Below are 26,507 nucleotides of genomic sequence, written 5' to 3'. Positions count from 1 at the left end.
AACACAAGCTGAAATCAAGATTGCTGGGAGAAATATCAATAACCTCAGATATGCAGATGACACCACCCTTATGGCAGAAAGTGAAGAGGAACTCAAAAGCCTCTTGATGAAAGTGAAAGTGGAGAGTGAAAAAGTTGGCTTAAAGCTCAACATTCAGAAAATGAAGATCATGGCATCCGGTCCCATCACTTCATGGGAAATAGATGGGGAAACAGTGGAAACAGTGTCAGACTTTATTTTTCTGGGCTCCAAAATCACTACAGACGGTGACTGCAGCCATGAAATTAAAAGACGCTTACTCCTTGGAAGGAAAGTTATGACCAACCTAGATAGCATATTCAAAGGCAGAGACATTACTTTGCCAACAAAGGTCTGGCTAGTCAAGGCTATGGTTTTTCCTGTGGTCATGTATGGATGTGAGAGTTGGACTGTGAAGAAGGCTGAGCGCCGAAGAATTGATGCTTTTGAACTGTGGTGTTGGAGAAGACTCTTGAGAGTCCCTTGGACTGCAAGGAGATCCAACCAGTCCATTCTGAAGGAGATCAGCCCTGGGATTTCTTTGGAAGGAATGATGCTAAAGCTGAAACTCCAGTACTTTGGCCACCTCATGCGAAGAGTTGACTCATTGGAAAAGACTCTGATGCTGGGAGGGATTGGGGGCAGGAGGAGAAGGGGACGACAGAGGATGAGATGGCTGGATGGCATCACTGACTCGATGGACGTGAGTCTGAGTGAACTCCGGGAGCTGGTGATGGACAGGGAGGCCTGGCGTGCTGCGATTCATGGGGTCGCAAAGAGTCGGACACGATTGAGTGACTGATCTGATCTGATTGTTACTAAAGTTTATTAAAAAGTATGTTTTCTTTTACTCACCTCTGTTCTCTTCACCAATCCCTTGTATTATTTCATCTGCTTTTCTGTTCCAACTTCTACTTCTTTTTTTATTTACTTCTTTTTCCCATGGTATGGAGCAAATCAAGTCCATGAGGCATGAAGTCTTCATGCCTTCACCAGGGACATTCTGTGCAGGAAAGACCACACCAGTGTGTTCAAGCAAGTGGACAGGAAAGATGCCTGTGTCATAAGAGTGCAGGGAATGGTACCACTGCTACTTCCCATCATTTAGATAATAGACAGGAGGGGAAGAGCAAGGGTTTATTTGCCTTTCTTACCTTCTCTAGAAAATAGGAAAGCAAGAAAATGCTAAAAGAATCAGGTAGGGATGTGCTGAAATCAGAGTAACCCTGAACCAAATAATAAGGGCATATTCATAACCAGAAATCAGATCAAGGAAGGGAAGTTAGGGAGTACAATAAAAATGTGATCACAGTAGGAGAGTTTTGGGAGAGATTAACCAAAACAGGACATGCCATGAGATTAAGCTCAGAACAAAAGCAGGGCTGAGGTGTGAGTCTGGTCAGGTCTCAGCGCTGACTCACTGGTGCTCTGCTCCCCATGGTAGTAAACACATGTCTGCTCAAGTGGATGTGTGCATTTGGAAATTTACTTTTCATTCTGAGCATTTTATTGCTGCCCAAAGAGGGACTGGAGTGATGAATGGATCAAGAATACGGGTCTATCCATAGGATGGAATATTATTTGACCATAGAAAGGAATAAAGTACAGACTCTCTCTGACTTCTGGTGGTTTGACTTATGATTTTTCAACTTCACGGTGGTGCTAGAGCAATATGCATTAAGCAGAAACTGTTACTTTGAATCTGAGCTTTTCCTCAGCTAGTGATGTGTGGTGTAATACTGTCATGATGCTGAGCAATGACAGCAGCCACAGCTCTCCATTAGCCCACACAACCATTCTGCACCCAAACAGCTATTCTTTTTCACTTTCAGTATAGTATTAAATTACATGATATATTCAACACTTTATAAAATAGGCTTTGTGTTAAATGATTTTGCCCAAAATTGTAGAGGAACTAAAGAGCCTCTTGCTGAGAGTGAAAAAAAGTGAAAAAGCTGGCTTAAAACTCAACATAAAAAACACACACACACACAACAAGATCGTGGCATCTGGTCCCATCACTTCATGGCAAATAGAAAGGGAAAAAGTGGAAGCAGTGACAGATTTTATTTTCTTGGGCTCCCTCCCAAATCACTGTGGATGGTGACTGCAACCGCGAAATTAAAAGATGCTAGCTCTTTGGAAGGAAAGCTATGACAAATCTAGTAGCATACTAAAAGGAAGAGATGTCACTTTGCCAATAAAAGTCCATGTAGTCTAAGCTATGGTTTTTCCCAGTAGTCATGTACAGATGTGAGAGCTGGACCATAAAGAAGGCCGAGCGCTAAAGAACTGATGCTTTCAAATTGTGGTGCTGGAGAAGACTCAGTTATCAATTAAAACAAAGCCCATGTAATGTGTGTGAACCTGAAGGGCCATGGATATCATCTTCATCAAGTTGTTGTTCAGCATTTGTAACAAAAGTGAACTCTGTATTAATTGGTGCCTGTGTCCTATTCTATGTTACTAAAAGTCAAGTGGGAGAAAAATTAAGTGGGGTTAGTCATAAAGACAACATTAGGAATGTTAAAAAACCAAACAAGTAGTCAGACTTAACTTCAGTGAGATAAGACTGATAGGTTTCTCTTCCATTTCCAAAGTATTTCACTGCTTTTCTGATTTGTGTGCAGGTTTGAGCTCCCTCTCCAAAAGACATGGGTCTCCTTTCCAAAATCACAGAATTAAGATGGATTTCTTCAGCCCAGGATTAGAAATCAATGAGCTGTGAAAGTTAAGATCACTGAGAAGTTTCAGCTCTTCCTTAACTGGAGTCTAGACCTTAATGGGCAGCTTCACATCCCATCTGGTGCAAACAATAACATCCGTGCTCTGTGGGTTCAACTTCACAGTCATGCCCTAGCCTGGTGGTGATGACAGTGACCTCAAGCAGACTTGAGACACCGGCAAACTGTGGATAAGGAGGAAAAAGAGCTGACTTCGTAAGAGGTGTTTATTCTGCTTTGAAGTAGCGGTTACCAACATCTAGATTCCAGATTCACTTACTTCAGTTCCCCAAACCACCAACCCAGCAAGATTAAGATTCCTGGAACAGAAAACAGTAGTGGAAATAAAGTATGTGCTAAACATTTCTTCTCAGGGTGGGAGGTGGGAGGCAGGTTCAAGAGGGAGGGGACATGCATGTATCTATGGCTGATTCATGTTGACTTGTGATAGAAACCAACAGAATATTGTAAATTATCCTTCAATTAAAAATAAATTAAAAAAGCCAAAATACTTCTTCTCACAAGTTAATTAACTGCAGGGTTTCTATATTGAGCTGTCATGAGGATTAAGTACAAGTATTTCTTTTTACTGCAAAGTCCGATGTGTGGGAACTCTAGTCATAAAATATTTCTAAATGGCCTTGAGAGATCAAGATTTGTAGGAACTGATAATTTTGCTGAGAAACAAATTTAAGTATTTGCTCTACAGGGTGATATGTTATTCTTCTCTATTGTTCTTCATTTACTCATGAGTTCATGAGTAACTCATGAACTCACAGTCTTCCTGTACTTGTGTGGTGATAGATGTGAAGCAAAAGTGAAAGCTTGCTGCTGCTGCTAAGTCGCTTCAGTCGTGTCCAACTCTGTGTGACCCCATAGACGGGCAGCCCACCAGGCTCCACCATCCCTGGGATTCTCCAGGCAAGAACACTGGAGTGGGTTGCCACTTCCTTCTCCAATGCAGGAAAGTGAAAAGTGAAAGTGAAGTCGCTCAGTCGTGTCCGACTCTTCGCGACCCCATGGACTGCAGCCTACCAGGCTCCTCCATCCATGGGATTTTCCAGGCAAGAGTACTGGAGTGGGTTGCCATTGCCTTCTCCAAAAGAAGGCTTAGTACCTGTAATTTGAAACATTTGTATAGGCTTTGATACATATATTGTTCTCTATACAATTTACATCAGTTATCAATTGCTATGTAACAAATCATCACAAATTTAGTAGCTTCAAAGAGCAACTATTTTTCTTTTTGCTCACCAATCTGTAAGGGTGTGGGCAGGGCTCGGCAGGACAGATCATCTTGGTTCGTGTGGTGTCTTCTGTGGGGGTTTGAGGGTGGGGAGGGCTGGAATCTTCTGAAGGCTTATTTACCTCTAGCTGTTAATCCTGCCTGTCTACAGGGACCTCAGGTGGGACCATCTCCATATGGCTGGGCCCCCTCACATCATGGCAGCTAGTTCCCAGAAAACAAGGCAGAAGTGAAAGTATTTTTATGACTTGGTCTAGGATGTTATGGCATCATTTTGGCTTAACCCTATTGGTTGAAAATCTGGTTCAAGGAGAAGGGACGTGGACTCCATTGCCAGATGGGAAGAGTGCCAGTATCACTCTGGGAGATGAGCAGGTTGGATGGGATCTGTTGGGGAGGTCATCACTGGAAAACACAATCGGCCACAGCAACCCAAAACTTAGAGGCTTGAAACAACATCAGTTTATCATTTCCAGGTTTTTGGTTGACTGGGTGGTCCTTCTTCTGGTCTCACTTATGTAACAGAATATTGGTGATATGTCAGCAGGATTGGGGTCACTGCAGCTGAGAGAAAAGGGACGTTTGGGCTTCTCTGTCTTTTCACAGCATGGCAGTCTCAGGGAGCATTCTACAAGGGCAAGGGCAGGAGCTACAAGCCTTCTTGAGGTGCAGACCCCAGAACTCACATATCATTTCTGACACATTGAATTGGCCAGGGCGAGATACAAAGTTAGCCCAAATTCAAGAAGTGAAGAAACAGAGTCCATCTCATGATGAGGAGAGTGGAAAAATACCACGGACATCTTCTTTCAACCAGTACACATGGCCTTATGGCCACAATTATTTATATTCTGTCCACATGCAGAATATACTCAATTCCCGCCCCGCCCCGCCCCAAGTCATCTACCATTATGGCCTTAGGCTCTGGGTTGATGTGCAGGCCATCAAAATCATATTTGGGTGAGAATGAGGCTCCTGGGTGTGGTCTTCAGGTTCTCCTCTGTTACAGCTTCTTTTGGTTCAGAGATTTGTGAACTGAAAGAAGTTGCTTGACACCCCACCCTGCTACCCGCACTGGGCATGCAGTGATGAGACAAGGATGGGACAACCACAGAGAACAATAAAGGGGAGCTGTGGGAGCTGCTGGTTCACATCAAACCTGAAATCCTGCCGGGCATGTTTGCTCATTCCTTTTACTCTGGGGTCAGGGAATAGTCCTTAGTTAAGGCCTAGCTTTGCTACCAGAGAATCTTCTCTCTGGTGTTAGTTCAGCTGACCTATAGAAACTTCAAACCCCACACAAGACTCAGAAGCAGTTTTTCACAGACTTCTCTACTGGTCCCACAATTACACAAAGTCTAATATTCCTGTAATAAATACCATATGCTATATCACTCAGAGTGTCTCTGTTTTTCTGATCAAACTCTGAATGGTATAAGATCAATTAAAAATAGCTGACTCCATCTGTCCCAGCATTTTCTTTAGTGGTATTACTCACTGTGGGCTTTGGATCTTGGATCTGAGGATGATCCCTGTAAGATCAGGAAAAGAGCAGCAGTCAACAGTGTAATTTTGATGTAAGGAATTTCAGGGGACATAGACAAATTTATATCCTTAGAAAAACAACCAGTTTCTATCTAGTTGAACCTATGTGAGTTCAAAGGCCTCATGGGTCTGCTGTCTACAGCCATAACAGCAAAGCTTCTAATTATACTTTGGATCAGTTAAAACTCTGAACAATCCAGAATGATGGCCTAGATCCTGACTTGATTAAATAAGGAAAGGGCTAAATTATTACACTGACAAGCAGGTGGCAAGACAAACACTGGTCCTCTCCTATTCTGAGGGATGGCTCTGTGCCCTGAGATCAAAGGTGGGGCTTCTGATAAAAAGCAGCAGCCCTGGCAGCACTAGCAGAGGAAACACAAAGACTGCTTGTGGGTTAAGGAGAGCAGCACCACCACAGCCTGGCATTAGGTTAAATGCTAGGCTTCTTCCTTCCATCTGATCTGATGAGTCCCTTGTCAAAGGACTAAGCTAATCAGCACAATATGCTTAGCTCCAGGCCGTCTCAGTGCAGGCAGCACAGGAAGCCAAGTGGCTGGTGAGCTCTAACTAATGGACGAACCATATAGTCAAGCAGAGGAAAACAAAATGGCTAGATGATTAATGACAAACCACTGTGGGAAAAGGAACTATCACGAGCAATGGTGTTATGTGTAGATACTCAGTTGTTGAGGAAGAGGTTTCTAAATAACACAGAGGGTGTAACCTGAACCCTAAACTGAGACAATAGGAGTTCTATCCATCACTGATTCTTTTCATGGAAGTGTTAGGAAGGTAGGTTTAGACAACATTCTGAAAGGCGGGCACTTACCCTTATAAGTAACCGACGTACAAATTGGGACCTAAACTAGTGAAAGGTAATCAAATACACTCTAATTTGGTGTCCTAGCTTATCAGATAGTGTTAAGAGGTCCCAGGATTGTGTCCTTGGGGTTTCCCCAATGGCTCAGAAGTAAAGAATCCACCTGCAATGCAGGAGCTGCAGGTTCGATCCCTGGGTTGGGAAGATCCCCTGCTTGGGGGGCATGGAAACTCACTCCGGTATTCTTGCCTGGAGAATCTCATGGACAGAGGAGCCTGGAGGGCTAAAGTCCATAGGATCACAAAGAGATGGACATGACTGAAATGAGAGCACGCACACATGCAGGACTGTGTTCCTAGAATAACCTTTCCCAGGGAACAAGGTAGTGGATTCTATAGGGCTTCTGATCAAAGTAAAAGCAGACAGTATTGATTTGCTGCCTTACATTTGTATTCAGGGACAATGACAATGTTTATGACCAGTTGTGTAAGCCAACCCCCATTTGTGATGACTGTTAGGATGTTTGGTTTTGTGTGTACTGAGTTGTGTTGTGAATACGTTTGCAGGTATTCAGGCTGATCCTTTTTGCTGTGGCTGCTTCAGGTGGAAGTAGAGTCCCTGTGTCCTGGTGCCTGAACTACATATAATAATTGTAGGAATACCAAAACATCAGCATCTGCGACATGTGCTGCAATAAGTGATACTGATACAGGATCTACCAGCACAGGAATTTCATGCTAACAATTTCACTACTGTCCATATAATTTGGACATAACCTGTAACTTAGGTGAATGGACATGCATATGGCCATTTAAAACATGCTCAGTGTGGGAATTCCTGCATATTTACCAATAGTTGTTTAGTCGGTAAGTTGAGTCTGACTCTTGCAAACCCATGGACTGTAGCCCGCCAGGCTCCTTTATCCATGGGATTTTCCAGGCAAGAATACTGGAGTGGGTTGCCATTTCCTTCTCCAGGGGATCTTCCCAACCTAGGGATAGACCCTGCATCTCGTGCATTTGCAGGTGGATTCTTTACCACTGAGCCATCTGGGAAGCTCGTATTTACCAACTGGTTTCCTGTGAATCAGCGATTATAAATTCTAGCTGTACATTATAATCACCCAGAGGAACTTTTAAACCATAAGGATACTTTTAACCCATAATAAATGGATTATTATTTAATTTTATTATTTATTATTTATTAAATAATAATAAAGATTATTATTTAATTGGCTTGAGTTGGAGTTTGGGTACCTGCATTTTTAAAAAAGCTCCTCAGGTAATTCTGTTGAATGCATACTAGTATAAAAAAAAATAGTACCCACCCTAGGAACTAATGTGATTGTTCTCAAGGTGTGGTCCTTGATTCAGAAGCACCATGATTATCTGGGGACTTTTGGAGATGCAAAATTTGGGGCCCAATCTTAGAACTACTCATCAGAAATACTGGGATGTGGCCCAGAAATGTAGTCCAGGAAGTCCTCCAGGTGATACTCATGTAAGCTAATGTTTGAGAGCCACTGAACTGGTGAAATTATTTGATGGATTTTGAGCAAGCTACTTCTACGAATGGGTGAGACAGACAATCATCTCAAGGATGAGCTGGGGCAGAACTCTGTAGTCTAACGTGACTATTTGCTCTTTTTGAGAAGAAATTTAATTATCCTAAGAAAATGCCTGATACACTTCCAGGAAAAATAAGATTTCTTCTGGAGTGTCACATTGTTGTTCACTAAACTAATACTTAAGCAGACATTCTTCTATCTCCCCCTCCTCCTTTTTCCTCCTCTTTTTCTTTCTTTTTTTCTTCCCTTCCCTCTCATCAAATCACCCTCCTCCCTCCCCTATGCCATAAGAGATTCATGGTAGGAGCTTCTAAGACTAAGACCAGGAAGAGAGGGAATGTTTTCCCCTTAGTTACCTTTTTCAGTGTTCTTCATTCTTTTGTACAGATCCATATTTCATCTGGTATCATTTAAAAATCCTTCTGCCTGAGAAACCAGGACATTCTTGCTACTAGAGTGCTGCATTTACCAGCCAAAGAATGCCAAAGGTTGCTGGCAAAACCAGAAGTTTATATATATTTATTCAATCTCCTTGTGTACTTGACGATGAATATACAATTATAGATCAGCAGTTATTTTCTGTCAACTCATTGAAGATATTTTTCTACTGGCTATTTGCTTCCATAATTGTCAGCCTAATGATAGTATCGAATATCTTGCTGAGTTTTGTCTGTTTTTTGTTTTCCTCTTTGATATGCTGTAGTTTCATGCTGGTACATCTGTGTGTTTCCTATTTTCAGATTTGGAGTTCTTTCTCACTGCTCTGACCTGAATGTTTGTGCAATTGTACAATTTATATGTTGAAACCTAACCCTCCAGGTGGGTTGATGTTAGGAGGTGGAGTCACTGGAAGGTGCTTAGGATAGGACATAAGGGTGGAGCCCTCATGAATGGAATTAGTGCTCTTTTTTAAAAGAGTCTCTAGAGTCTCTCTCATCATGTAGAAATGACACAGTGAGTAGGTAATATCTATGAAACAGGAAGTGGCCCTTACTAGCCACCACACCAAATCTGCCAACACCATGATCTTGGACTTCCTGTGAGAAGGAAATGCTTGTTGATTATAACCCATACAGTCTGCAGTATTGTTTTAGTGATTTAAACAGCCTAAGACACTCATTTTGAAGATATATTCATCTTTTATATTAGAAAATTATCTCAAGTATTGCCTTATCCCCTCTCTTCTTCTAGAACTTTCCACCTATATTTGTGCCCCATAATTGCTTATATTTATATATCTTTATAACTCTGTGATGTATTCTAACCTAAAAAAAATCTAACTTTATTATCTTCCTCAGTTATCTCTAACTTGTTTATAACTCATCTACTGAACTTGAAATATCAAAAGTTTCTAGAACTTCTAGTTTTCCATTTGTCTTTTATTTCTTGCTCCTGTTTACATTACCCCTCTACTTCTTTAAATACTTTTACACATTTGAATATTCTTTGTATGAAAATTCCAACATCTGATGGGGGAAGGGTGCCTCATTTTATTGTTTCTGTTCTCTACTGTGACTTGTTTCCTCCTGTGCTTTGTAATCTTTCCACGTGAGTTCATGTTCAGTTGATCTTATTCTGTGAGAATCTTGTGAAACCTGGGTTGAAGGTATATTCCTCAAGAGGAGATTTGTGCCTGTTTCTGCCATGTGCTCCAGTGTTTCCAATACTATACAGATAGTGCAAATTTGAACTCCAATTTCAAAGATATTCAAACATGTTTGAATTTTCAGGGGAGATTTCTCTCTCTTCACAGATAGGCTTTTTATTCTTCCCCATGAGATCTTTCTCACTTAAGAATATCCATCTCCTTCACAAAACAAAAAAACTAAAACAAACAAAAACCAAATAAAAACAGAACCTAAAAAAAGAAAAACCAAAACCAAAGAAATTGATTAAGTGTGGTATTTTTGGATTCTAAATATCGTTAAAACCAAACAACTCTATGGAGCAGACTCCACTATCTTCTGCCACTTGATGTCAAAAGTCTAAGGGCAGTTAATTTTTTGGAAGGTATTTTGTCTTTCTTTTCAGGATTCTTATGCAATTTTAATTGATTTTTGTTAAAGAGCTTTCCCACAGTATGTCAAAATAGATGTCAATCAGTTCAGTTGCTCAGTCGTGTCCAGCTCTTTGCAAGCCCATGGACTGCAGCACGCCAGGTTTCCCTGTCCATCACCAACTCCCAGAGCTTGCTCAAACTCATGTCCATCAAGTTGGTGATGCCAACCATCTTATCCTCTGTCATCCCCCTCTCCTCTTGCCTTCAATCTTTCCCAGCATCAGGATCTTTACCAGTGAGTCAGTTCTTGGTATCAGGGGTCCATTTTAAAAAATGGTTCACATATTGCAGGGGTAAAAATCCTTTTTAGCTGAAAAATATCATCTTCTATTATCTTTGGCTATTACTTCTTTTTACTTAAAAAAAAACTCTTTTATTGGAAAATGACCCAGCCAAATGTTTGATGCTCTGCTTTTTAATCTTCTACATTATTTTCTTACATATTATTTAATCTGTTATTTTCCTTTGTCATCTTAAGAGAGTTTATCAAATTTTCCTTCCCCATTGCTGATTTTTTTCAGTATTATTTAAAATTCTATTCTTTAATGTAGCTCTATTTCAAGTCTTTATCCCAAACAGTAGGGAGGTTCTGGTATACTCCAAAGAAAACATATATTGAAGTTTAATGTTATCTCTTCAATTTAGTAGGCTGTCATGTATCTGCCTAAAATGTGCATGTGGGATTTTAGATATCTGAGGAGACGCCAGTATTTTCCAAACTTTCATTGAGCCAGCAACAAAGACCCAAAAGAACACAACTCACCTCACTGAAAATGTCAATGTAGCTTCAATGACAGAATTTTGGAAAATTTGTCAATAAACAGGACAAACTGGCTGGATCTGGAAAAAATTCTTCAGGTACTACTTGGCAAAAAGTAGGAAGATCAATCTATATTTCTCTCTTATTCTCGGCTTCATGACCTAAAACATGTGAGGTCTTTAAAACCTTGAAGACCAGGCAGCTAGTAAAAAAATCTTTTAACAAGAAACAAAGACTTTGAAAATAGGACTTCAACTGGGTTGAAGAAAAGGCATTCTCTTTTCTGTGAGACCTTCTGACAATCTGGCTTAGTCTCTGAGTGCTAAAGTCTCTTGGCATATTCCTGGTGGCATGGAGCAAGCCCTGCCACACAAGGCCAAGTGGGAGCTTAGTGACTCAAAGCTCTGATCACAGCTATGTGACAGTAGCAAGTTATTTTGTGTGATGTACCTCACACCCATTCCTGAAGTCTCTGTGAAGTCACGGTAGGACACGTGGCTTTAGTTCTATTGTGCTGTGCAGAATTAAGCAATAGGTGTGTTTCATTTATGGAAGGGGCAAACAAAGGGTGGAGCAGTTCTCCTCCTCCCCAGATCCTGAGTGAATGTAACGGTGGCTCTTCCACAGAGAGGGCAGCTGTGATATCAGGAAGATGACCAAGCTAGACGAAGCGGTGTGGACACAAGAGGAGTAAACAGAACGCAGGGAACCTGTTCTTGGCCCCATGTGAGGAAGCACTTTAGGGAACTCTGAGAAACAGCAGAAAACTCTTGAGAAGAAATAATTCCCAGCTATAAACCATGGCTTGAAGCCATGATAATTTAGTTCTTAAAGTAAATGTGACTTTTAATTTGTAGTCAAAATCTGGTAAGGCCAGGATGTCTGACTTACATATAAAGGATATTTCTAAAAGTGCCCAAGGCAAAAAACTTTTGTTTTCTCAAGTATATAAGAATGCTAGATAGTCCTCCTTATTCCTCTAGTCAAAGTTTCCTTCATAAATAATGCAAAGGTAAATTAGTCCAGGCCTGAGTGGAAAGATCACAATTTCTAAATCTGTAGATTTCTAAAATAAAAATTACAAAAATATATACAGGGAGAATGAGCATGTGCATGTAAATGCTGGAGCCCACCCTCGAAGTGTTATGAATTGTTGTAAATATTCTTCCTAAATCAGTTTATAATAGTATGAGGGAAGTTAAGTTATAGAATGTTTGCTTTATCTCTCTAATAATATCACTTCATACTCATATTTATACTTTGTACATATGACAAGTAATAAGGCACGATAGTAGTGAAATTACTGCATTGGAAGCAAGTTATGTCACAGATAAATACATAAGTTTGGGAAAGTCAATTAATTTCTCTTAGCATGGTTTTTTTCCAACTGAAAGGAGTTTGATAGGGTTGTTTCTAAGGCCCTTTCCAGTTTTACTATCCTATAGTTAAAATAGAAACCAAGACAAATAAATACATGGTTTTATAAACACAAAAATGAATAAATATCAATTATGTTGTGAGTTCAAAGACACAAATCATGTCTTAGATTCATTTATTCCCTAAGGAGCATCATATACTTTCTTATATGTAGCAGGTGGTAAGAAAATATCTGTTGACTATATTTTAAGTTTATGTGTGATTGGTTTCACAAATAAGTAGATGGACTGAATTACTTCAAAGGCTCTTTCCAGTTCTACTAATTTATTCTTAAAATATGAATCAAGTCCAATAAATAGTATAGTAGACCAATGAGATTTTAAATTCTTGTCTTTGATCTATGAATTCACTTCAAAGCCTCATATAATTTCTTCCACAGCAGGTGTTCAAGGAAATATCTGTATATTGTATTTATTTTATTTGCTCTGTTTTTCAAGTAAGTTTTTCCATATTATAACATGAATGAGTTACTTTCACAACTCATTATTATATCTTTCCACTTCTACCTATCTCGTAAAAACAAGTGAACAAATGGGAAATGGGTATGTAAGTGAGCAAAATATTTTGTTCTTTAGTTTTTGTCAATGAGACTTAGCTTTTCCATAATTTAGACTTCATGAATAATAAAATTAAAAAACCCAATACTAACCTAGTTTCATGTATACTAATATATGTTCTAGGTTTTCTATATTAAAATCAGAAAGACAAAATTAATTTGAATTAACTGCTGAAGAAACTCTACTCACAATGTAATTATAGCATATGTTCCACCATTAATCAAAAAATCATAGTTAATAACTTTGGGAAGCAACCTTTCAGGCACATGGCATGAAATAAAAAAGGTGATATTCTTTTTATAAATTTTAAAGGTAGCACTATCACGTGAAATACTCAAGAGTTTACAAGGGGGAAAAAAGGGGCAGGAAAAAAATAAAATTTATATGCACTCTATATAAGCATGTAACTCCTAATGAAACTCATTAAATAGAAACACATGATTTTTGCCAATTCATTTGTACTTTATGCTTCTTTTTAATAGAAATTAAGTTAGTCAATTAATGTACATAATGCAGTGTTTGTTTTCCAGTCTAGGTGCTTTTCAGCATTCACTTTTGAGTCTCATGGTAAATGGTACTCAGCATCGGGATGTGGTTTGATGAGTGAACAGGGTCAAGCATCAACTGTACTTAACATAGGACAGAAGGGGTTCAAGTTAACCTGCAGCTAACAACAGGGAAAATTAAAGAGAGACACAGACCTGCAAACAGTATCAACATGCATTATTAGGCCGAGATTCAAAGTTAACCCAACCCACACAGACGCCTTCTCAACTGAGAGCACACAAGGAGAGGGATGACTTTATCGAGATCCACAGCCATAGAAGTAAGGTTCATCAGGGCGGAATCCATAAGCTGTGGCAGGGCGTCCAAGAATGCCGACAGACTGGCCAAAGCCATCCATTCCAAGGCTAAAAGGAGAAAGAGGAAGAGTCAGTTATATTCTTCATCCCAATGCAGGTCAAGTAAGAGGCCTGGAGATTTACACCTCCGAAATTCTCTCTAGCAGCAAAATAACTTACATGGCTGGCTATTATTGACTTTTTTCTTCTTCAAATTAGTACAGCCATAAAAATGTTTATTAATAACTGTTTAATTCTAATAACATGTTAAAAATGTTAAAAATCTCTGTCACCAGGCATCATTCAGGGCAAAGAGAAAGATCAGAAAAGTTTTAATAAATTACATTCATACATGGCTTATATGCCAGAATATGAAAATATTTTACATGTTAGCAAATATCAGTAATAGAATATGGAAATGCTAGGAAATGATAAAATTAAAACTAGTAGAGTTTTGCTATTTATAATAAGATCTCTATTCCATAGGACTAATCCACTATTAGTAAGGACATGCAATTGAGTTTTAGCAGTAATCTCTCACTCAGAGCCAAATCATACAAGACTATGACTAAAGAAGATAAAGAATTTTTTAAAATTTGGAAGTTAGCCAGATTTGATATGCAAATTCTTCTTCTGACTCTTCAATGCAAAAAAAAAAAAAAAGACTAAATAGTGCATGTTTTGAGTTATAGCAAGCTGATTTTAACGGTAGATTGAAGTTACAAATGTAGATTGAAACATGGATAAACTATTACTTAAAAATTTTATCTAATAATAAATTTAGAAGAAAAAGCACTTTTAAAGAGTCAGAGAATTATTAAACACTTAGCAAAATGACAAGATACTTATTTTGCCAGGCAAATGTGGCAGCTCTAACATGCTCATGCATAGCTCATGCAGTGAATGCCAGTGAGCTTATTTCCAAACAAAAGAAATTATTTATAATGCAGAAATGTAAGCTTTGAAAAATAAATATATTTAAATGATTTAAGACTGAGATTATGCTAAATGGAAAGACACTTTCCCCTTTATCAGCAAAATCTCAACGATTAAAAAATATATTCATATAGGCAGTAACTTCCTCTTACAACATAAGATTATAAGTTAAAACACTTCAGAAGTAACTATTAAAATGTTAAGGTTTTAAATAATTTGTGTGCATGTGTTGGATTAGGACTAAATACTAAAAATAAAGGGCATATGTTAATAATTTATGTGAATATACCTTGCAGGGGAATGGGATTTCTGAAATACAAGGTTTATGTTAGAATCTGTAATGAAAGATCCTGGACAGATCAAACTTTTGGGCTCCTTCTATATCAAAAATTGTGTCTGTTATTTCTAAAAGCTGTTTGAAATTTTTAAGTCTGAATTTTATTTTGAAATGCCAAAATGTAAGTATGTCCTTCCCACTTTGGTCCCATGAAAAAAAAGATTAAATTTTCTGATAAAGGGAAATTATTACCCTAAGAGGTAGCTTTAAAGATGTTTTAGAAATTAATGGAGTCCATGACTAGACACATCTGTATCAGTTTAAAAACAGGAAAAGTTGGCCATTGAAAAATTTTCCCTTGAAGCACTAAGGCTAACAAATACTCATGTAACTAAACAACTCTCAATTACATAAAGGATGGCTATATAGCCTGTGGATTTTAGCTCCTTTCCTTTTTCATCTTTCAGCTACTTCCTCCTTACATTTTAAAGCATCTCTTCTGAAGCTAAATAGCAGGAGACTTAGGTAAAACTCGATTTAATTTTGTCTTTATCAGTCTAGCAGCTGTGGTGAGACTACTTTCAAGAACTTGGAAACAAGAGGCATATGATTGATCAGTGAATATATATGCAAAAGTGCCTTCAAAACAGAACATCTCACAACAGAACAATATGACCGCAATTCTATCTAAAACGTGATGATGATACTGAGAAGAGAGTCTGTCAGCCATGTTGGCACAGAATAAGGAGCTCTTCAGAGGCAACGCTGTAGTAGAACCAACCCAAGCAACTCCTTGGTGTGACTTATAACATCATCAGGTCTACATGACCATTTTCACAGGCTTGTCCTCATTGAAGAAGGGGCCTCAACAAAGGTTCTGAGTCTGAAGTTATTATATATTCAAACTGCAAAGCTATTTTTTATTTCTATGACCAATAAGCAAATGTCTAATTACTCTTTCCTCATATGACCTGCCAACAAGACATTAAGTTTATCTGCCTGATAATTATACTTTCATTGTAAATTGACAAATGGATATTGTTTTTATGTCAGTCACATTTTTTGATAAGAATTATGTATCCCCATGTCAGTGAAAGTAAGACCAAACCTTGAACATCAGAGTTTGAATTTCCAAGCCTGCAGCTTTACTGTGATAAATTTTTATTTATGCACTCAACCCAGTGACAACACACAAGCCGATTTTTTGAAGTTCCATAAATACCATTTGGGAAAATTTTTCAAATAAGAGAATTTGAAATCAACTCATAAAACGAGTTTTTCTAAAATTATCCATCATGATCGAATTGCTGTTTAAAGAATATCTGAAACATTGTAACCAGTTTGGGTGATAACTCTCACGTAAGTCCTACATCCTTTTATATTATGAAAGATCAATCATATCCCTACAATTAATATCTTCTAAGTAAAATTAACTCTGAAACAGAATAGTTTGATTCTTTAGTCACTTATTTGGTTCTAATATAGTGGGGAAGTTAGACTTCTGGGGATGCTAAAACCTGGAGATAGATATTCTTTTGGGACATGTGGATGCTTTATTTTCTCCCTTGGCATAAAGATGTAGCCTTGTTAATGCTGAATCTGGTTCAAAACCAGGAGAGCCTAATGTAAGTTTTCCGAATAGAAGCAGATAGATTATATAAATTCTGCTGGAAAGGGATAGACACATGAAAATAAAAGGAAGTGTCACAGCAAAAACTGTCTTTTCCTAATCCACTAAGACTTGACTTAAGAGTACACAGTATTAAAGCCACTTGCACGCCGTCACCAGGGCCCTTGCGAACCAAGAGAAACTACTGTGATATGCCGTACCTGCTTTTGCTCTATGTGACCAACCTGCTTCAGACGAGACTTCGTGTATTTGGCTGTTTATATTGGAATTTTACCCAAACTTGCATGTGTGTTTCTGTAAGTAGGTATTCTCTTCCTGGTACCCTAACCTACATAAAAAGCTGTGTGTTCCTTTAGATTAGAATATGCCACCACTAGACCACGTTTTCTTTACAAGACTGATTATGTGGTGTCATTTCACCTTTACTTAACCTCAACATCCAGATATCATATTTTAGACCTCTCAATTAGAAAAATACCAAACGCAAATACTGTTTCTTGAAAATATATAATTCTAAAGAAAATGGCTACTGTTTGCTGTGAAAAGACACCTAGGAAAGGTAAGACCCCCTCCAATCCATTTGCTATTAAGTTTCCTGTCCCAAGAACAATGATTTTGGGGTACTTAGAAAAAATAGTAAGTTCTTCCTAAGTAAAAATATATATTTAAAGTTCAAATTAAAACCACACCTAGGTTTTATTTTTAAACAATCATTTAGAGATCTAATTAGCATTCAGCAAGCAAAAGACTAAATTTTCTGTAATATTTACAAGGCTTCAGAATAAATTTTCAACAGCATTCATTAGAATTCTAAACTTGAGATGATTCAGAGAGGGAGGAAAAAAAGAAATCCAGATATGACAAGTGATGCTTCACATGCAGCACATGACAAGGGTATGGCAGCCAGCAGGGAGTCCTAGGCACTCCGAGGCGCTGCTGAGACTTCTGTGCCAGAGAAGATGGCATTCCTGTAGAAACAGAAAAATCACCTACCTCTGGCTGTTTGTGAGGCTTAATTAGTGCGTATTTGTAAAGCACTTTGAAATCCTTGGGTGAAAAGTGCTGCATAAGTGAAAAGCATTATCATTATTTTATTAATGTTAGATAAAAGCAATGCAAGTTTTTTCTTCTTTGAAATTTCCACGTCAGCAAAACGAATGCAAAGCAAATCATGAATATGTTAGTGGATACTGCAGGAAAAAAAAAGGATACACTCAAGTCAAGTTCTCTTTTCACAGACGCATAGTATCTTTGACTTGTAAACATTCTTAGAAATAATCTATTCTACCCTTTCATTCACAACACCTTTTACAGGGTCTATACAGTTCTTGTCATAACACTTCCATCATACTACACTGTCAAGGCAGTTCACCCCTTCTATAGATATATCAAACCATTAGAAAGTTCTTTATGATAGTGAGCTGAAATCTGATTCTATTGGTCCTAGAATTACCTTCTCAAACCACACAAGAAGTCTAATTATTCTTTAATATGACTACTTTACAACTCTCACTTAATCAATCCTCATGACATGATCTCTAAAATCATTTGCTTTCTAAAGCATTTTGATTTTTTTTTCCAGTATTTATCTTAAAATAAGCTGAAATGAAGGCAGTACTTATGTGGTCTGAAACCAGCATAGAACATAAAGATGAGATCCTGTTTCTGACTCTTCGCTAATATAGGCCCAAACTGTGTTGATCTTGAATGAAAATTTTAAGGTATCATTACTGCAATATGGCTTACATTGACTGTGTATGTGTACAACTGTGTGTAATATACACATGGACACACATGAAATTGATAACTTAAAACTACCATGTTTAATTTCATGTTTTTAGCTTGGGTCTTTCTTTGGGGATTCTGTTCTCCCTATGCTAAAATCTTTCATGACAATATATTTACAAGTAGGAAACAGTGATATATTAATTATCTATCTTTGTGATCTATAAGATAATACTGAAGGCTGGAATTCTTTTGGGATTGTCAAGTGAAAGGATTTAGCATTTTTTGGAGGAAACAGCTCCAGGATATTATAACACTGTATAAAATAATTTAGTAATAGTCTTCTAGAACAGCTCATTCTTTTTATTAATTACTCCAGTATACTGATCATAGAACCAAAGTCAGTATGTTTATCTTTCTTTCTAAGTAGACTGTAAATTTATCATCAGATAAATTTATATTTTCAGCTTAAGTATGATTTGTCACGGGAAGTTTATGTCTATGTCCTTTGTACATCCATCCATTCAAATAGTACATGAGTTTCTATAATGTGCTAAATATAGTGTTGAGAGTCAATGTTAAAAACAAAGGATGTGGTGCTTGGAAGGCAGTAAAATAAACAAGACATGGTCCCTGACCATGGATTGGCGGCAACTAACACGGAAACAAAATCTGATAATATGCTGTGTTACCCTAGTACATTTATAAATTACCACAGAGGAGAATAGGATCAAACATTTAATACAATGTGAGAATATACCAGAGGTTGTACAAATTGTTACAGGAGAATCTCAAGAACTACAAAGCCTTTATAGAAAACACTTTGCCTTTTAATGTATCTGTCACTTCCTGACATAGTAATTTGTTGTAAGCACCATGAATGGTAAGAACTATCTTATCTATTGCCTTCCCACTAGCATCTAATATTATTTCTGACATGGAATGGAATTTCAAAAAGCATTTGATTGCATGAATGGATGAATCTTAAAGGAAAAGCAGGATTTCACAAGTGGAAAGAGAAAATTCCTGGTAATGTGACAGCCTGAGCAAGAGAAAAGGCTGAAGAAGAGCAAACGATTTGCAATGGAAGCAGCAGCAGGAGATAAAAGGTAGAAAGAGGGAATTTTAAGACTGGATTTTGAAAGCTCTTCATATGCCACATGCGTGTGTCCATGCTAAGTCACTTCAGTTGTGTCTGACTCTTTGTGACCCTATGGATTATAGCCCTCCAAGTTCCTCTGTCCATGGGATTTTCCCAGCAAGTATACCAGAGTGGGTTTCCATGCCTTCCTCCAGGGATCTTCCCAACTCAGGGACTGAACCTGTGTCTCTTACATTTCCGTATTGGCAGGCGTGTTCTTCACCACCAGCACCACCTGTGAAGCCCTCATATGCCACACTAAGAATCAAATACTTCTGGAGAATTGTCAGTGGTTTTTAAGAAGGGAAACAACTTACTTCTGTGTTTTAGAAAGATAACTGGGGTGACAAGCAGTTGAGAAGCAACAGCACAGGGCACATTTAAGAGAATATTAAGGCTGTCCATATGTGAAGTACCGTAAGTCTGCAGAGGCAATGGCAGAACTAACTATGATCAGATATGCTACATTTCATGACAAAAAGGTATCTTTTCTCTTTTGAAATGGATTTTTAAGCTATACCTTTACTATTTATTAACTGAGAATGAAGAGAAAGAATTTCAAAAATGGCCAAAAGTTTGAAGCTATAATTAACTGGAATGAAACATTTTTTACCCCTTTAATATGGGAATATGTTTCATCAAATAACTAAGAGGTTGTAGTACTCCATGTATTAATAGAAGAAATCAGACTGTAGAAGCAGTTTGTCTTTTTATTGAATAGGAAGAGTTGGGTTATTCTGGCACAGAGAAACATATTTTTTTCTGGAAAGTCATATATATAGCAACAAGAGAAGTGTGGATTGAATGAGATAATGCCTATAAAACTATACCTAACACTTGTATGTTGTTGCTGTTGTCGTTCAGTCGGTAAGCCATGTTCGACTCTTGAGACCCAGTAGACTGTAGCCTGCCAGGCTTCTCTGTCCATGGGAATTCTCAGGCAAGAATACTAGAGTGGGTTGCCATTTCCTTCTCCAGGGGATTTTCCCGACCCAGGGATCAAACTTGCGTCTCCTGCATTGGCAAGTGGATTCTTTACCACTGAGCCATCTTTGAATACAATACAAATGAGCCACATTTATATGCATTATAAATAATGATGCATTATTTAATCAAAATCTAAGTGTTTGCAATTTACAGGTCTACCACTAGATGGAGAGCTTGCTTTATCACTGAGTACCACTTTTACAAAGTTTGAAAGCAAGCTTCATCAAATTTAAGCTTCTCAGCATATTTAACATTGACAGAATGTGGTTTCCATTGCTTTTTCATATAATTTATATCTTCAATTTATATATTTGATATAATTTATATATATTTAAGCAGTTGAATTAAATAGGAATCTCTTATCATTCATTTATAAAAAGTTTGTGAATGAGGCAGCATATGAAAAGAACAGAGGATGCTGATTGTCCTGGACACTGAAAAATGTACTGCATTTATAATGTTAAAGTACTACTGTCACAGGAAAGCTTCTAAAATTATCATTTAACTTGTCAATAACACTTTGTTTCTATAAATGTATATACAGTAGATAGATATTTTAGGTTGCTCAAAGGTGTTACTTTTTGTTTTTGGCTTGAGCCTTTGTATTATTGAGAAAATGAGTAGAGTGAAGCAGTCTTTTAATGAGTTTCACCAATATATGTAATTTAGCTGACACTTTCCATTTAGTTTTCTTTTAATCTTTTATATGCATGATTATCACCTTTTCCTTTATTCTGATAAAATTAAATGGCTAGAGAATCTTCAAAAAATCATATTCTTTGTGAAATCAAACTAAGTAATAGTTTTCTCAAAATTAAGGGTAAATGATAGTAGGAGTGGGAGGTTGTATTTAATGTATAAATTTGGAACTACTAAAAATTTTTTTTGGAAAAGACACCTGTCAGTTCTAAGGGGAAAATACCACCTCAGGGGCAAATCCTTTCAATTTCAATTTAGTTACTCTACTCAGATGCTTCAGATAAAAACCAATTTGTACTAATGATAGAGAAAGCATGTGTAAAATAGTCATTGATATATTTCAAATTCAAAGAAGTTCCATTTCATAGACACTCTCCTAATATCATTCAATTTATACTTATTATACATCTTAATTTGTTATTTAACCCATCTACAAGCCTAGTTTAATAATTATATTTTTCATGTGGAGATATTACAGTTGGTACTTTTTCATATTATATTATCTAGCCCTTTTTATTTTTAAAAAACTTTTTACAATCTCATTTAGATTCTTATATTAACTCCAGTTCTTGGGCACCCTAGGTCTTTTGCCATTGCTTCTGACATTTCTTCATGACAGTCTCTTTCTTCATGAGCTTCATAATTTTTTACTGTGTTCAACTTTAGGTTTTTTTATTGTTTTTTGCCTGTCTGCTAGCTGTTGAGCTTGGGAACACTTCTACTGAGAGGTTCCATATTTATCATACATCAAGGTCCTGGGTTTCACTGTCCTGAAACCATTTGAAAGATAATTTCTTGACTTGGGGTTTCCTGAACTAGATGTATAGTATAAATTCTGACTCCACATGTTTGCATGGACCAAGTGTATGATTCCTCTCCCTCATGAGTGACTATCTTCCCCATCTAAGACCCTATCTAGGGTCTGAGGGCAGAAGACACGTTTTAGTTACTTTTCTGGGCTGGTGAATTAAAATCATCTAGTCCTCTTTTCAACTGAAGAGAAAAAGGCAGCTTGTTGAAGTTCCAGGCTCTATATAGGGAATTTAGAATTCAGTTTTATCTTTCTATACCATGTAACCTATACCTAGTTCAATATTCTTGTGGTAGTTCTTTTGTGTGTGTCATGTAGGGTTATATTCTACCTTTTCTATATCTATATAGGAAGGGGTACCCAAGTCAGGTTAGTTTACCATCTTGCTGGAGTCCCTTCTACTTTACTCTTATTAATCTGCTTTGCACATCAAAGGAAACAATTTATAAGTCCTATATTTCTGTGACTCAAAACTGGCTTTCTTGAACAGAACAATGACTTGAAAGAAATGACTGGAGCTGACAAAAGATATTTTCTTTTCTCTTATCTGTAGCAGTGTTGTAGCGCTCTAATAGGTGCCTCATAGAAGTTGTCAGATGTGACTGTGATGCTGGAGTGAATTCTTACTGAAATCTATAATGGTCTCAAAAGTTCTATAGCAATCTTTTAATGAAAGTATATCATCTTGTAATTTTTAACTTGAATTTCTTCAATTTAGTACAAGGACTTCTTGAAATTAGCAGTTCTATAATATCAAGTAATGCCTCAGTTCATACCACCAAATGTTAAGGGAACTTGCTGAGCTGCTTAAGTAACCCCTAGGTCAATAAACTGAGTCATTAGCACCTCTTTTAAAGAATTGTTTGTCTGTTACTGGTTCAACATTTATATAATCTGTCATAATACTTTGGTTTTTTTAAGGTACAAAAATTACTGCTGTAGGCTTAAAGTAGAAAGTTTAAGTAGCGATGTTTTCACAGTGATAGTTTGACCATACTGTCTGGTATCGAGTGAGTTAAAGCCTGAACACCACAGCTAATTACTATATAATGCTAACCTTAGTTGCTGGTTCATTTTGAGACTCTTTAAAATATGAACTGTGTATTTTACCCCTATGCACTCTCTTAATGATTTGTTTTTTTAGACTGAAATCACTTCCAGCCATCAGTTAGGCTCTTGGTCTCTACATATGCACTTCTCTAAGCACAAATATTTCTTTTTCCTATTGGTCTGCCAGCTCTGTCAGAGCAAATTTCACTTTAAACTAAATGCTATGATACTTAAAACCTCTTGGATTACTCAGGCTGCTAGTGTGATCTATGACCTTCCAAGAATGACAGCTGAACTTTCCAATTTGCTTATACTGCTTGGGGAACTAAAAGCACATGCCAAAGAGAAAAATGTTTCTGATGTTGAACAGAGAGGAGAGTTCTTGTTGGAGGTGGGAGCAGGAGACTATTAAGTACTGAAAAATACTAATAAGAAATGAAAAGAAACTAAACATGCTGTAAAGTCTAAGAGCGCGAGCGTAATTCAAAAGTTAATGCTGGCATTAAAAACTTTTTAGTCCAGTTAAAATATGAATAATGACCTTCAGTAACTGAAATTTAAACACCAACCAGAATCTTAGGAAGATAATGCACTATCAAAATGAACAAGTTCAAGAGATGGAACCAAAATGACCACAAATACCACACCTAATGGGCTATATCAACTTCCCATCATTCTTTATAAAACACACAGAAACCCGACATCTAGATATAATTGAAGAGGTAAGGTAATATCATATCTAATATGCATGTTACCCCTACTGACATATCAGTCTCTTCTAAATTAAAAATTAATGTTATGCTTCTGGTAAAACCTGGTCTACAAAGTCCTTAAATAAATAATACAGTTTGGGAATATTTTTATACAGTTTTGAAACTTTTAACTTTCTTTTACTACCTTTCATAAGAGGTACACAAATGTTAGTTGTAAAAAAAAAATCTTAAAAATCTTATCAAATATATGTTAATATAAAGTTTCCAATTTATGCCCTAGTCTACTTATTTATTTGTCTCAGTAATTTTTAGGCTAAGCAGCCTTCAAATTACCTTTGGCTAATAAAAATCAAGTGGTGATTGATAAAGACCTTTTTTCATAGCTAAATCAAATTAAATAATATTTTCCTAAAATTGAGGGCACAAATGTGGATACTAGAAACTATATTTAAACAAATTAAAAGCGCATGTTTTTAACTTGATTCTAAATGAGTTTATAATATCAAATATACAACGAGCATTTCCTTACATTATCATGACATTCTGTTTTTTAATAAGAAGATTGATTTATTCTTTAAATTCTATAGTGCTTTACAATTTTCAAGTTTCATACACATGATTTCCCATGATCCAATAAAAACACCTTTGCCCCCACCCGCATCTTGCCCCTCCCCCTCCCCCTTCCCTCTGGTAACCACTAGTCTGTTCTCTATATCTGTGAGTCTGCATTTTTGTTTTATTCACTAGTTTGCCGTATATTTTAGATTCTGCATAGAAGTGATATCATACAGTATTTACTTTTTTCTCTGTCTGACTTATTTCACTTAGCATAATTAAAACATATACTCGGCAGTGATATACAGGTATATTCAGCCACTAACTCAGTAGTTTCAGTAATCAATACAGGTCAGATAAATATTCAATAGTTATTTAGTGCCTTCTAGAGCACTTAATGGAGAAGGCAATGGCACCCCACTCCAGTACTCTTGCCTGGAAAATCCCATGGATGGAGGAGCCTGGTGGGCTGCAGTCCATGGGGTCGCTAAGAGTTGGATACGACTGAGCGACTTCCCTTTCACTTTTCACTTTCATGCACTGGAGAAGGAAATGGCAACCCACTCCGGTATTCTTGCCTGGAGAATCCCAGGGACGGGGGAGCCTGGTGGGCTGCCGTCTATGGGGTTGCACAGAGTCGGACATGACTGAAGTGACTTAGCAGTAGCAGAGCACTTAAGATCTCAGAACATTACATAATACACCAATATTGCATTTAGCACTAGAAGAACAGGTACCAAAGTAAATCTCTACTCAAATTTTATAAACTCTCTTGGTTCCCGAGAATGCATTTATTATATTATAGGTCTGTACAAAAGAAGGTAAATTCATTTTCTACTTAGGTCTAAGGCTAATTTTCAGTTGTCAAGATACAACCTGATTGAAGCCATCCTGGTCAACCAGGTTGCAGTCTTGTGATGCTGAAACAAGGTATTTCTAATATTTTCTTCATAGGATGGGGCTAAGCACCTTTTGCAAGCACTGACAAGCAAATTCAGTGCAGACTGGAATGCAGAAGTATACAATTCTAAAGATTACTTTTCTGACTGTGTCCCCTTACTGTATTTTAAATTGAAATTATTTTCAAAGTGACATAAGGAAACACACTTTTTTTCTTTAATCACTGATATAAATGGCATTTTTCTCCCTTGTGATTATGTTTACAAATTCAGCAAAACAAACTTAAGTATGAGCTTATCAACAACTCCTGCATTTTATTAAAGTTAGTGGGGTGCAATGACCTCAAAACCAGAATATCTGGATATGATTTATGTCTCTACTGATATAACTTGTTTCAGTCTTTATCTGTAACTTTCTTTGTCACGATTTTTCTTTTTTTGTGTGTGTGGTAAAATAATAATGGCTATCCCTTTTAACATCTCTCTGCCTTGAGATTATTGTATTTCCAAGTCTCTTACAAGAACAGTACAAAGACTCTTACAGCATGTATTTGGTGTTGTTATTGTTATGACATATGAAAATGATAGAGCCTTCCCTAAAAATACTTAAGAAATTCTGGCTCCTGCCATATAATCCAGACTGTTAAGAGATATTCTATCATACTTGTCATGCTTCTTACACATGCTTTCTGTTTGCCTTTACAGAGCTCTTACATAATTCATAAAGATTTATGCCAACACATAGGCAACTAATTGTTGTTGCACTAAAATAATGCCATGGCCAATCATATCTTTCTTTACCATAGTGAGACTGGACTGCTTATATAAATAAAATTATTCAATCAAAATCCTTCAGATGCTATGTCAAGATTGATGCAAATGATACAGCACCTTTAGGGATGAATAATATGGGGAAAGTCTCTTTACACGCTTTTTCATCTTATTTTATATTCTGGGAGTTTATTTTGAAAGCAGTAAATCAAGGATAAAGTTTTTCGTTATTCCACACAAATCATCACTTCCCACATCGCATAAATTCCTGTACTTAGGTTTACTGCTATAGTGTTGGCTTTTCTTTGAAAAGGGCACAAGGTTATAAAAGTGTTTAGGGTGGGTATTTTCATTCTGTGATGTTCGCTGTCTTGGGATTGTGCCAACCTGACAATATGGGATACATAAGCAAAGCTGGGCAACTATGAGGAGAATTCTTCAGAGAGATGGGAATATACCATAAATTTTTGAGATCACAGGCAGTACAGGGTTTTAAGTAGTATTTCCAACGGGCACATAGGTATATCTCTATTAGTTATTTCAAGTATAAAGGACAAGGAAAGATTAAAAATTGATTTAAAATGATGATGGTGCCCACCTGCTGATGAAAAATACTACTTCCTTCCCCCAGATTTTAGAAGAAAAAGGCAAGATGCAACTGTAGGATACTGACATAGTTTCTGTTTTCCCTTAGATTATACAGAGAATGAGTTGAGCTATATTCACCCAATATTTA

At 37.1% G+C, this 26,507-nt stretch overlaps 1 protein-coding gene across 1 annotated transcript in view; it reads right to left on the bottom strand.

The window, feature by feature from the left end:
- Window positions 1-13,441: 13,441 nt before the first annotated feature.
- Window positions 13,442-26,507, bottom strand: part of KIFAP3 (kinesin associated protein 3) — a 142,029-nt gene continuing 128,963 nt past the window's right edge. Inside the window, exon 20 of the mRNA XM_005902387.2 lies at window positions 13,442-13,646. Within this exon, the coding sequence (XP_005902449.1) occupies window positions 13,538-13,646 (109 nt within the window). The 3' untranslated portion in view covers window positions 13,442-13,537. The remainder of the gene's footprint in view (window positions 13,647-26,507) is intronic.

This window comes from Bos mutus, chromosome 16 (assembly GCF_027580195.1).
Source record: "Bos mutus isolate GX-2022 chromosome 16, NWIPB_WYAK_1.1, whole genome shotgun sequence".
NCBI classification, from domain to species: Eukaryota; Metazoa; Chordata; class Mammalia; order Artiodactyla; family Bovidae; genus Bos; species Bos mutus.
The sequence above is the reverse complement of the archived record's forward strand: the minus strand, read 5'-3'. Positions and strand labels throughout refer to the sequence as shown.